Here is a 14553-nt window from a genome sequence, read left to right as displayed (position 1 = left end):
TCCATTGCATATAACATTTATGTTTTAATATTTCAACTTCTTTATAACAATTTCGACATTTTTCCCATCCACATCTGTGTTCTTTACTACCCTCTTCTATCATTTTGTTACCTTTTTTAATGATTTGATTACCCTTTTTGTTATTTCCTTCTTCAATCATTTTTTTACCTTCGTTAACCATTTTATCACCTCTTTTGAGTATTTTATTACACTTTAAGCATTTATGAAATCTTTCACAAACTTCTGAATGATTTTCTAAACATTTTTGATTAAAACAATATCTATTACATTTTTCACAATATATTCTTTTTGAAGAGTCTTCTTTGTGATTAGACTTGAAACACATTACGCATATTTTATCCTTCGTTTTGCATTTATGTCCGTCTTTATTTTGATATGGTTTATCACATTTTTCACAATAATAAGACTGACCGTAGAAACCTGTCATACTATTGATTGTATCGAAATGATTTCCATTTTTATATAAATAAACTTTTACATCTTTTTCAAGTCCTGAATATATTATAGAATTAAAACATTCGGCTGCTACGGTTTTTATTTGAATATTTAATAATCTTTCTATATTCGCAATATCATCTAAAGTAAAATAATTTCTATTATATTCCCCAAGTTGATTACATAGTTCTTGAGCTAAAGTAGTTTGTAAATTTCTTCCCATTCTTATGTATCTTATATCATTATGATCATATTCTCTACCAAGTATAATATTTGTATGATAAGTTAATCCAACAATAACAGCTCTTGGACAACATAAATTTTCTTTGTTTTTTATCGGTGTTATGCTTTTTTTTGTTCGTGAGTCTTCTGCTATATTTAGAAATCTTTTCGCATTAGTAGCACCTCTAGGCATATTAACTACTTCAGCATAAAATGTACAACCGTATATATCTAAATCTTGATTTGAAGTTAAGATACTTTGAATTTTGTTTAATAAATTGTCAATATCAGAAGTTCTTGATAACCCTGTGGAAATAGGATTCCAAAGATCAGGATGATTAATCACTATATTCATTAAATCTCCTTCTTTGAAATTTGTTTTCTGTTTTACTATTTTAATCATTTCATTTAATCCCTCTCTAATGACAGTAATTTTTTTCATAATTATGTCTGAAAGATCAGACTCGGATGTTTCTTCGTCTTCCACTAATATAACCTTATAGTAAACTTTGTCTCTCCCCCATTTTTTACTGTATTCAGCTTTTGTTTCTTCTTCTATTATTTTAATTTTAGATTTTTTTGAAAACTCTGTAAAACTATCTTCGAAAGCGAACGGTTGGTCGTTAATTTTTTGTAATAATTCTGCCTTCTTCATTTTAGAGTAACCTTTGATATTCTTTTCTTTAGCAATTTTTCTTAATTCTTTTATCGTTGTATTCTGAGTCGATTCGTTTTTTGACATGGTTTCCTCTATCTAATAATTCCTCTAAACTTTGCGACCCGATTTCTTTAAGAACAGTATTTAAATTCGCTTCTCTCATGAGGGCATCGCCCGAATTTTCATTTTTTACATTATCTGAAATTTGATTCACTAGATTTGTTTTTTTACTATTTTGCTTTATTTTTATAACTAGTTTTTCAGCAATCGATTTTAATTTTTTAATATTGAGTCTACTTAATTTATTAAACCAGTCGCCAGCATCGAGCTCTTCTTTTAGAATTAATTTTATGAGGTCTGATTTAGTCTTCGAGTTGTATTGTGAATAGTTTCTTAACCCCAGTCTTTTTGCAATGGTTTTTAATTTTTTTAAATTTAGTTTATTTAGTACAATCTCATTATTTGACTGTGGTGTTAAAAAATATTTATTCATCGAGTAAAGTAAGTTTTATAATTTCCTCAAGGGTCATTTTACGAAGCTGATCTTTCGAGAGCCGCATTTATTAGGGAAAAAAATATTCAAAAACATTTATGGATGAGATTAATAGCACGCAGTTACAAATGAGTTCTTCTGTTTTATGTGGTCATTACTGTATATATATGATAACCAATGTCAACAGAGGCAAAGATTTTTATGATATATTATATTCTTTTAAACAGATACCGTGTCGTTTAAATGAGAAAACTACTATTTTAATATTTGAACGTAATTAAAAAATTATATATTATCTATATGTTATAAATGGAAAAATATCTACAAAAACGCTTGTATGTATACAGAAAAAGTTACATATATTTTTATAAAATTGGGATCGGATTATCTATTAGTAAATTATTATTTAGTGCATCGGGATTATCTTCGTTAGCCTTACCTCCACTAGTTTGTTTATCTCTTGGTGCAGGGGTAATAGAAATATTAGATAAGAGATTAAAAATATCAGAAAGAATTGAAGAATATAAGTTAATTTATAAATTTTATAGACAGTTATTGCATTTATATAAGGCTGATAACATAAATGAAAAAGAAATAAATTTACGTGAAGAAGAAATACTTAGAAAAAGTCCACTTAAACGGAAATTAATAATTTCTTATTGTAATAAATGACTGGCAATGCCACCCCAGAGTCGAGGACGATGACAGAACCAAAAGAAATTAAATTATTTGATTTAAAGGTTGATAAGTGCTATGAAATTACTGCTATAAGTAAATCAGATGATGTTGGTCCAACTAATGGATTATTCTTTATTTTAGAAGGAAACTTGAAGTTATATTTAGCCGATGTTGACTTATTTTCAGATTCATCAAAAATTAATAAGTTATATGAGTTATATGACGCTGTTTCATATTTTCTTGATAAAAAACAAAAAGTGTCTCTACAAAGAGATAATATGATCTTCAAGTCTAAAGATTATAAAGATTGTTTTTGTAATATAATTATTTTTGAAGATATTCTAATTGTTTAATTTGATATTTAAATCGCGTTGTCCATGAGTCGACAGCGTCCACGAATTTATTCTATTAAATGAAATATTTTATTCTTTTCCTATTTCTCACTACTGTAAAAAGTTCAGATGAGGACCCCGTCCGGATTCAGAGTTATTTAGAACAATTTGGTTATTTGGAGAGTAATAGTTCATCATTAACAGATGTAAATGAAGCATTGATTAGCTTTCAAGAATATTATAATTTACCTGTTGATGGAACATTAAATCAGGAAACACTTAAACAACCGAGATGTGGAAATAAAGATTATCCAACAGCTTATAGAGTTCATTATCAAAAATGGAATAAAACAAGTCTTAAATGGTATTTTTCACTAGCTACAAATGAAATGAAAGAATTATCAAAAAAAGCCTTCAATCAATGGCAGTCTGTTTCAAATTTAATGTTTGAGTATAATAGTATTAAACCGGATATACTTATTTCATTTTCTAATACACTGTTTCAGCATAATCATAATTTACGTTGTCAAAAAGGAATATGTTCTAAAAGTTTTGATGGAAAGGGTAATGTTTTAGCTCATGCTTTTTTTCCAAATAATGATGAATGTCGTGGAATTCATTTTGATAAATCGGAAAATTGGTATTTGGGTGAACCAAGTGATACTCCTGATGGTCAAACTAATTTTTATACTGTTTTATTACACGAGATTGGACATACATTAGGAGTAGAACATTCTGCTAATAATAAAGCTGTTATGTACGCATATTATAAAGGAGATATCTTTAATTTAACTCAAGATGATATATGGGCCATTCAATATCTGTATGGAATACCTGAACGATTAAAATATGAATTAATACCAACAACAACAACAGTTAAACCTACTGTAAGCAAAGTCTGGCAAAGCGCCCCTGAAGTCGGAGTAAAAGATACTGTTGGTAATTCGTCTTCGACTCATGAGCCTATGGTGAATTTATGTGATTTTAATAAAGAAATTGACACATTTTTAATTGCAAATCATCATATGTATATTTTTTATAAGAAGTATGTTTGGTTAGTCAATTTAAAAGATATGACTAGGGCCCGGATTTTAGGCAAAATGGACTATTTTTATTTTTTAAGGCATGTATGAAACTTGTCTATAAATGATTTCTGGCTTAATTAGAGTAATTAGAGCCATATTTGATTCTGCCTATTCGGCCTAAAATGCCCTTTAAATACCTATTTTACCTTTTAACTGCCTGAACATGCCTAAAATGACCAAAAATCAATTTCATTTTTGCGGTTTTTTCCCAATTTTCGAATTCTGGGAAGTTTACGGTATTGAAAATGTAAAAGTGGTACCTCAATAAAATTTACAATGCTTTATGATTTTAAAATTTAAGGAGATGTAATTACTGAAATGTACAAAGTGCAGTACAATACAGGAATTACTTTTTCGCTTTTACGGTTGGGACCATGATGTCAGCGGTAAATACTCCGACAATACCTAAGTACCACAAACCATTAGACTGGACTGGCATAAATTACAGAGTTTATCTGTTTGCCTCTGTTCGAAGGGGTGCAGGTATACGCGGTCTAATGTTTTCTGATACTTAGGTATTGTTAGAAGCTTTAACGTTTATAAAATGGTCCTTGCCATAAAAACGAAAATTAAAATCCCGAAGTGAAACAATAAGAGAAACCTTAAGGGTGTCATTTTCTAAAAATTTAAGAAATATAAAATTAACCATCTCCTCTGAAATTTGGTGGGAGACGTAAATATAAGCATTACAAATTTGTCATTTCTCGTTTACTTTATCTCCGTGCAGTGGTCGTGTTTCTTGTGAACCTGTTTAAAGTGAACATAATGCCGAAACAAAAAATTAGTTTACGCGAAAAAATATTACAGTGGACAAGCAAGAAAGATTTATATGAAATAAAATCAACCCGAGAAATGTTTTGTAAAGCTTGTGGTAAACTGGTAAGTTAAGCATAATTAAAAATATGTCATTTTATATTTTTTACTTATTTGAAAATTTTATTTTTTGTAGTTTATATGCGAAAAAAAATGTCACTTGCAACAGCATGAGCAAACGGCCATCCATAAAGAGAACATTATGACACCGCTTCGGCAAACGTTGCTGACACAGAACTTGGAGGAATCGGCAAATAGTACATTCAATATGGAACTTTGTAACGTCTTTTTAGCTGCCAATATACCATGGCACAAACTACAAAATCCTGCGTTTCAGAATTTTCTGACAAAATATTGTGGTAGAAAAATTCCGGATGAGTCTACTTTACGGAAAAATTATTTACCAAAATGCTACAAAGATGTATGAACATACTATCTTTTAATATTTAATTTAAAATTATTTTCACTTTTAGACTATTGACCGCATTCGGAATGAGCTGGATCCTTTTAACATATGGGTTTCAGTTGACGAAACAACAGATGCACTTGGGCGATATGTGGCGAATTGTCTGGTTGGGAAACTTTCAGAAGATGAACCTGGAAAATCTTATCTTTTGGCGTCTAAACAATTAGAAAGAACAAATCATGAGACAATAGCTAGATTCGTAAATCAATCTTTAGGTAAGGGTTTTTCACTTTTTTAAATTTATTTTGATTTAAAATTTCTATGCGTAGAAATCTTGTGGAGTACCAGAGTTGTTGCTGAAAAGTTTCTTTTGTTTGTAACGGATGGAGCACCATATATGATAAAATCTGGTAGACACCTTAAGGTGTTTTATCCAAAAATTGTGCATGTCACATGCTTAGCGCATGCTTTAAATCTAGTGGCTGAAAAAATTCGCTATCAATATGAAGATGTGGATAATTTAATTTCGAACGTGAAAAAAATTTTCGTTAAGGCACCTTTGAGAGTTGAAATGTACAAAGAAAAACTAAAAGAAATGCCACTGCCTCCACAGCCAATTTTAACACGATGGGGAACATGGCTTCAGGCTGCTATGTTTTACAGCGAACACTTTGATTCCATTAAAGAAGTAAGTATATAAAAGATAAGCAAATTAATTGATTGTTAAACTGTTTTTAACTACTCACAGGTTGTCATGTCCTTTGATGGAAGTTCTGCTGTTGCTATTCAAAAAGCACAGTCTATAATGAAGAAACCCGGAATAAAAAACCAATTAATTTATGTTCGCAGTAATTTTAAAATAATCTGCGAAAGTATTACTCAATTGGAAAAAAATGGGTTACCTTTAACCGATTCAATCAAAATTGTTGAAAACGTATTTACCTCCCTAAAAAAATCTCCAGGCCCTGTAGCAGCAGTAGCATTAAAAAAACTTGAAGATGTTACTGAAAAAAATCCTGGATACAAATTTCTTCTAGAATTGGCAAGAATTTTTAGAGGTGAAGATGTGCCGGAACATGACACCAAAATGGAAGAAATTTATTACAAATTTGCGCCCATTACCTCTTGCGAGGTAGAAAGAAGTTTTTCAAAATATAAGTCCATTTTGGTGGATAACCGACAATGTTTTAAAGTAGAAAATTTAGAGCAATATCTTGTATGCAATGTAAATACGTAACAATGTAAATAACTAACAAACTTGTAGTATTGTATAATTAATAAAAAATAATTAGTAAATATCTTGTTGTGTGTACCTACTTAAAACTTTAAAAACACATTTTTTAATTTAATTAACCACAACTTTAAGGACCTAGTATGGCTTATTTTCAGTTTTTAAGGGACTATTTGCAGTAGTTTAAGGGACTATTTTAGGCACCTATTTCCGACTTTTTAATTGCCTAAAATCCGGGCCCTAGATATGACTTATGATAAAGAACCGAAATTAATTAAAGATTATTTATATTTTTTGCCTGATGATTTTAAAGAAGTTTCGCATATTTATCAAAGACCTTCAGGTGATGTTTTAATAGTTGTTAAAAATTGATATTATTTAATTGATTTTCCAAGTTTTAATGTTAAAAGTGGATACAATGGTCAATCTATTGAAAATTTAGGACTACCAAAAGGAAAAAGAATTGATGCGATATTTAGAACTTATTCTGGAAAAACATATATATTTTATGATAAAGTTTTGTATATTGAGTTTGATGAGTGTTTGTTTAGATCAAAGAAAAACGGGCTTATTTCAGAATTATTTGCTGGAATACCTCCAAATATAAGCAGAGCATTCAGATATAGAAATTTATATTCTTTTAAATAAATTTTATCTTCATCTAATTTTGACATAGTTCTATAATTATGCTAATCCTATTCATTAACAAATAGTTTTCACATCAATTTTACAGACAGGGTGTTTTACCCCATCGGAAAAATTCATTGATTTTCTTTTAAAGTCGTTAACCTTATAAAACAGGACTGTGAATTCATGGACGTAGTCGTCATGAGCGAAACGAATTCGCTTAGATGAAACCTTATTCATTTTTGTGCTCAAGTGCCCCCAATAGAAAAACAGGGCGAAATCTTTGAAAAAATGTTAATTTTTAAAATATACCTTAAAAACGACGGTGTTTTCACGATTTTTTCTGCTTTTCTGTTAACACTTGAAAATCGGGGGTGTTTTTCCTTAGAAGTGGACAGTGTGCATAGGGGGCCTTTCACTTTTTGAGTTACCTTGAAAATCAGGTTGTTTTTTCTTAAAAAGATAGATTTTCCAGACGCCCTAATACAGGACGTCAAGAAAATTGATGTCAAAACAGTATTTATTAACGAACCGGGTTTGTATTCATTAATTATTGAGTTTCAAAAATGGGTTTACAATGGCTTTAAAAACGTGGGTGTTTTTCCTTAAAAGTTGGCAGTGTGCATAGGGGCCCTTATACTACCATGAAGATATTAAACCACAAATACCTTCAACCCTTGCTAACTTTCTTAACATCGGAGTATTACAACAAACAACAAAGTCATGATAATGCCTACAGCATACATCTTTTAATTATAAAAACTATTTTTGACATGGTCTTAAATCTAATTGACTGTCGGTTGACACATATTGACGAAATATGATGAAATTATCTATAGTTGCTAATAGTAGTGGTGGCTACTAACCAATAACCGTTAGGGAGATTCCGGGGGAGTTGGCCATGATTTTGAAAATTGGGTATCAGTTGGTTAGGCAATGACAAGAGTATTTATCCAAATCTTTGTCAGTAATCAGCAATCTCTAAAATGTATATTTATGACGAAAAAACGAAATGAAAAAAAGCTTAGATTGACCATCTCTCATCGGGGGAAGGTGACTATACCATTGTGGATGACATGCCCACATTAGGAAATATTATTTTTAACCTTTCCTGTGCCTTTTCTTTAATAAGTTTCAGTTTTGTTTTGTTTAATTAATGTTATGCATTAGTGGGGATGGCACAGATATATTTTCATTCCTTACAGTTTCTATAGCATTTTCTAGACCGGTTGCCTTTTGAACAACTTTACTTTGGTTGGTATCAGAAATAAAATTAATACTGTCTTGTTTTGTGGGAGACATTATGATATGGCCATCTTCTGGTGGGTCAACTAGCTCGTTTACTTTTTACTTTTTAAACAAGTATCTACCAAGGTATATGGGATAATTAGGGAGTTTTTCTAGTCATTATAATGAATACCTGACAGATATGTTTCGTAAGTTACACATTTAGCCTTTGCGCGAATTATCGAATAAACAAAAAAAAAGTATTCTCGTAATTAATATCCACATGAGAAAACGCTACACTGCCTGGGCTATAATTATAATGCAATTATTAGCGGCGAAATATTATTAAACGAAATATGAAACTGATATTTTTAGAAGTTTGAATAATAATGACTGTACAAAGTTAGTGAGAAGCCGTACAAAAAAACGAAGAAATATTATCTGTGAAAGCTCACTGAAAATTTACAACTTTGGGAGTCCACGGCAAAAAAATATGTGTACTAATCCTGCGACGGCGATTCCCTTACTTATTATAAATATAGGCATTTCTGTGGGGAAAGAATAAAGCAGTCCCCTTATTGTGGTAAGATGAGCACAATAGAATATCGGATTATAGGAGAACTCCATACAATTTATGAGACTGTATTTAAAAATTTAATCCGCACTTTGTTCAGCGCGAAACATTGTTTCTACGTCCTGTACCAACATTTACTAACGAAAAAAATGTTCAACACTTTATAATTCTCATCTTCTCGAAGAAATCTGTGTATAAATATTAAGCAATTTCGGCTGGAAGTCGCCTCACGCCTCGTCCTGATTACGTGTTTCATACCTAGTCATTTGCAGCACGACCTACCGACCAAATTAGTAATTCAATTCCGACAGGCACAATCAATTTTTAATTAGTGTCAATTTGTCGCGGCTCATCATGTTCCGTAATTGCTGCTAAGACATGCAGACCCTGCACGGAGCTTGAAATTATGTACCTAGTCTCCGGATAGGTTCCGCTCATCCAAAATAGATATTTAGGTGAATATTATTGTTTCATTTTGTTGGCAAATTGCACGCATTTAAACTATAGGTATCTACATACTCGTACAAGTCAAGTTATAATTCGAGCGAAAAACGTTGTCACATTATATGCAAATGTGCTCCCACTATTGTAAGCCACTGTTCTAATGTTTATATAAGCGACTCTTGTTATCCCTACCAGACCTCTGTTTTTGTTAATTTGAGTCGTTAATTTTCCTATGCCGTTCACATATGGTAACGTCAAAACGGAAGCTTTGTACTTCACCAAATTACACAATTTTAATTCGCATAGTTGCCTCTAGAATAAATAAATGGCTGACATTGTTTTCCCGGTAATTATGAAAATCGAAGGGTTCGACGTAGACCCACCATCTGTTAGTTCCATCATCCACCCCCGCCAATATACTTTTTAATTTAGCAATCGGAAATGTAGGCGCCGGTCATTTCTATTGAAAAACATTAATCAATCCAAAACCAGACTATTCTTCTGCAAATCCAGAATTACTAACTATGTATTAGACTTTTTTATTCAGTTCAAATAACCGCTCATGTGTTATTTACACATTTACGTATCAAAAACACGGTGTTGCTGTAAATTGCAAAGATGTGGAAAATTCGTGACAGATTCATATTAGAAACAACAAAATAGTGGAATTTAAACACCGCTTGTTGGGGCAAGGATGAGTAAGAATTTGACTGAATTCACACAGTAACCTGTACGAATAAAAATAAATTTAAAAAGAGTACTTAGTTTATATACTGTGCGATCGAAAAAAAGCATTACCATCATGGTTCAGGAGGCAGCACTTGTTAAAGTCGTATCATCTCTAATAGAGGTTTTGACGGTTATCAAACACAGCAATATTTATACTAGCCCTGCCAACTGAACCGTGATAGTCATGGCTTACTCGAATTTTTTTTCTTTTATTTTTCTTATTATACAGTTTTAGATAAATGACAAGCTGCTATCTAGATGTTGAAAACAGCTGAAGAAATAGTGCAAATCATCACTTGTTCCAATTTTTAAAATTTTTATAATATAACTCTTGCGTGAAGTAAGTATACTCCGTACACTGATTGCACGTTTTTTGACAGACACAAGTATCTACGCGGTAAAAAGTAGAATAGCGCGCGCAAAATTATGTATACATATACATTTGTTCTATCATTCATTCATACTCCAAGAATCAATAATTTCAACAACAGTTTATAACAATTGAAAACACTTGTACTGAAACTTCATTCAGATTGACAGCTGTAATTCTGTACACAACATCGTTGGTGTAGGATTACTCCTGGCGGGAATAAATCTAGAAGGCTACAATGGTTTCCCACATAACATGAAACAATTGAGATCGAGAATTCAGTATTTTTCACTGGGTTATGTTTTGGAACTAGAATTTAAAAACGAGCAATCTATCAGCGTACGGTATGTACATACATACAAGGTATTTCACGAGTGATAATGAGCCCTACGGAATTGAAAATGCAACCCACAATACATTTGCAAAGCAAACCTGGATATTCCCCGCGTCCATATCCAGCATTGCTTTTGCATTTTCAATTCCGTCGGGCTCATTATCACTAGTAAAATACCCTGTAGGTAAATATACTTTAACTTTTTAAATGTAGGGAATAAAATAAAAAAATATGTGGTTCTCGAAATTAAAATCTCATTTCTTTCAAAGTTGTTTGTAGGGGATGTCCCACTAGAATAAACACCCAAGGAGATCACGACAAAATTACTTTCACTCGTTTTTCGCTTTCCAAATTGCACACAAAATAAAGTTTCTGATAAAACTCTCCTTAACAATGTAAGTAAACAATTATTACTGGTAAGAAAAATTTTCAATGTCTAAAGCTTTTTATCAATATTTTCAATTAATAGACGTTTTTTTGTTCGACGAGCCCCTTAAACTTTCCAAATCGCTTAAAATCTTTAAAATTAGCTTGACGTTTCGTTTTGACAAGTTGTGACATTTATCTAAATCCGTTCACACAGGAGAAAATTCTCAAATTCCGATAGTGTCGAACAAAAAAACATTTGTTTTATAATTTGTATTTAACTGAGTTTACTTAGAACAAATATAATCAATATGGAATCAAGGGTGCTCATATTCTTAATGACATGATTTGATGAAAATTCACAGCAAGAGTAACCGGGTAAAACTCTGACGGTATTAACTGTGAATGTAAACATATTTCTTGGGGTAAATAAACAAAACAATTTGTTGAAAACATAACGGAATTCAGATATAAAATATCTAAAATAAATATGCAAGACAAGTTAGGTTGGGAATTTGCTTACACGAAGCGTTATAAAGATCAGCAAACAACAATTAATATAAGGTGTAAGTTATTACCACTGATAAACCAAGTTTAACGACTTCTGGCTTTGCAAAGTTGTAAATTAAATGACAGTCACCCCAAACATATCTATATTTTATCAAAGTAAGGTCATTGTAGTCGATGTTATTAAAAGTGGAAACGTAATAGTTGAAAAGCAAAGTTTAAGTCAAACGACTTTGTACAAGGTAAAATTGTACCAAACCCGCTTTTCATCTTAATAATATATATTTTCCTGAAAACTATTAATTAACTGTAACTTACTGCTAAGCCAGTCACGCAACATAAACAGAAATTTGCAACTCACCGAATTCCGTTTGACAGTAAAATTCTGGTAAGTTTGTATAAACAAACGTAGTCTCCCGTTGCACTGGTCGAAACATTACCGTTGAAGTGTAAAGATCATTTCACTGTGTTACCCCAATTGCAACTGACAAAATTCAAATAAAAAGTGACAAAGCGGGTTTAGGGTGGGACCTGTGGGACAGATGTGTTCATTCCTTTTAGAATCTGTAAACTAGGGTTACGTTTTCTTTCAAACATATATTCTTCAACTGTTCAAAATTGCTTAACACTCAAAGGCGTGTTTCGATCTTATTCAAAATCGCTTCATGTACTTAGTACTTATGACTAAGATGTTTTTTCCCTAGATTATTTTGGTTTAACAAAAATTTCTTTATGGATCAGGCTTTCACGTATCAATTAATCTGAATCTTTCAAAAATCATATCCAATGCAGTAAGTACAGTTCAATTTATTTTCTTCTAGTAACAGATGTAGAACGTAGAGAAATAAAACCAGCGAATAATAAATGAAGAGAGAAGTTAGGAAGTATATCGTTATTCACGTTTATTTAATTTTTGCTTTATGACTTTTATGTTTATTACATTTCTGTTAACGACAGGATTTAACGCTATTTTCACCATAAACCTTGTATGTGATTACTCCAGGCGTCCACAATATAGCGAAGAATACAGTCAAAAAACTAGATAAGAATTAATTAATGTAAAGGTTTTTTCTTTGTAAATATCAGCAAGGACAGTTGTTTAAATTTGACTTTACATTTTTTTTGCAGTGTGCTACTGATATACTCTTCAGTTTTTCCATTTATGAATAAAACAATATATCAGGAAGAATTTTCATACAGCAATGTCCCCACTCATAAACGAATGTGTCAGACAACATTGTGTGGAGCTTTTATAGTCCCATCTAAATAATTAATTCGGCCGGAACTCGGTGGTGGCAATATTTTGTATTTTATGTATCTATTTATCGTTTGACTCTTCATTTCAATGTCCCTTTGTGACATTTGACTGTTTAGCATAGTTTTATGGTCGATGTCGTCTCGCAGATTGATATTGTTTTTGTTCCATATGGGAGTTTATATGAAGAGTTTCGAATTTAGAGCTGTCTGTTGAATTTATGAGACTTTCAGATGAAATCTGATGCTGAACAAGCTCAAATTTTCAACGATGTCACAACACCACACACCCCATCGGATTTATTACACGACGCTCAAATTAATTTCACCATGCCAATAAAACGAATAATAACTCAAAGCAATAGTGCAAATGGAATACTCGTACTGTTCTTGCTACTGAAAAAGGAAGAATCATATTGACAATAGATAGGTTTTAGAGAAATCGTTCTCAGAACTGAAAAATCAGCGGGGTGAATAATGGGGGCAGATTTGAAATAGTTTTATTCAAAAGTAGGATATAAACAGGACGAAGATCGAAGACCTCGGGCACACTTGGGAAAGCTTTTCCCAGCGTACGATATCTTTTCAACGCCGTATCTCCTCTAAATATTGCGAAATATTCCTTTGGCTGTAATACAAATACTTTGCTGCGTTTGAGGCGAACAGCTATTTATAAAAATAGACAAAATCAAACTTCTTACTGCAAATCTAATAATAAATTATACCAATTGTAGTTCGTCGATATACGTAGTTGCAAATAATTGGTATAAATACATATAACAAATGAGAAAACATAATGCCACTTACGAAAAAAAAAAAAAACAGCAAATCTTTGGCTAAAAGAATCAGATGTCATTTTAATCATAATTATTTATTAAACATTTCTACGACTGCTTAAATAAAGTGACACTGAAACGTTTCACACTACAGAAATGACTAGCAGCAGGCTATAATTTTATTTAGCGTATGTACGTAGAAAGCTGTATGCATCATAAAGTAAGTTGTAGAATCCCGTCACAGTTGGTATATAAAGCAAAAAGTACAAAATTCAGTAGCAACTAAATGTTCTATCTTTGGACATTTCAACTGCTTGGATTTAAAGTGTTTCTCAATTTCCGTTACAAAAAAAAGCCACTCACCCATTTATATAGAGATCCACAATCTCAGAAAATGAAACAGTGTATAGATACTGCAATATGCGAATGCGGAGATAATCAGAGTTAAAGAACTTCATTTCGTACAAAAGTAGAAGTGTTGGACTTTCTCATGGGCTATGAGTCATATTTGCGCAAACGACGAATACCGGTCTCTAGTACAAACCGACCGGAAAACATCGCCATTCGTTAGGGTAGTGTCGTCTCTCTCTCATCTATCTGCATGTAAAGTAGTCGACGTTTTCAGTTTTCATTTACAGATTTTCACTGGTTTATCGCTCCGACTTCGTACAGATATTTCCAAGGTCACAGCCCATGAGAGAATCCAACACTTCTAACAGACAAATGTAAAAAAAGTTGATTTAAGTTAGTAAAATTTAATACAAAGCTGCGACTTTAGTAATTTTTTATATTTAATATCGGTACTCGGACAGCGATGTTTGTGGTTCGTTTGCTCACCAAATTAAACAAACAAACAGTTTCTTTGGTGATTAATAATTCCCTACTATAGCCCATTTCAAAATTAAAAACAATGTCGCAATCATTTAGGTTATGTCTCGTGCATTTTTTTAATGCATACGATCAGCATTGTT

General features: G+C 31.7%; 2 protein-coding genes across 8 annotated transcripts in view; one reads left to right on the top strand and one right to left on the bottom strand.

Annotated features, from left to right (window-relative positions):
• The window catches only part of LOC138131967 (pseudouridylate synthase RPUSD2-like), a 449464-nt gene that overhangs the window by 50768 nt on the left and 384143 nt on the right, over window positions 1-14553 (bottom strand). The window lies entirely within an intron of this gene.
• Window positions 3949-6408, top strand: LOC138131968 (uncharacterized). The gene is made up of 4 exons (XM_069049266.1): window positions 3949-5158; window positions 5211-5418; window positions 5473-5831; window positions 5892-6408. Exons 1-4 carry the CDS (start codon window positions 4940-4942, stop codon window positions 6378-6380), a joined length of 1275 nt encoding a protein of 424 aa, XP_068905367.1. The 5' UTR covers window positions 3949-4939; the 3' UTR covers window positions 6381-6408.

Source organism: Tenebrio molitor, chromosome 5 (assembly GCF_963966145.1).
Source record: "Tenebrio molitor chromosome 5, icTenMoli1.1, whole genome shotgun sequence".
In the NCBI taxonomy this organism is placed as follows: Eukaryota; Metazoa; Arthropoda; class Insecta; order Coleoptera; family Tenebrionidae; genus Tenebrio; species Tenebrio molitor.
This window is presented reverse-complemented; position numbering and strand designations above follow the sequence as displayed.

What these genes read in the sequence shown, in the direction of transcription:
- LOC138131968 (XM_069049266.1), top strand. Translation starts at nt 4,940, where the DNA reads ATGACACCGCTTCGGCAAACGTTGCTGACACAGAACTTGGAGGAATCG. An exon ending in ATTCGTAAATCAATCTTTAG is followed by an intron (nt 5,419 to 5,472) that starts GTAAGGGTTTTT and finishes TTCTATGCGTAG; the next exon opens with AAATCTTGTGGAGTACCAGA. An exon ending in ACTTTGATTCCATTAAAGAA is followed by an intron (nt 5,832 to 5,891) that starts GTAAGTATATAA and finishes AACTACTCACAG; the next exon opens with GTTGTCATGTCCTTTGATGG.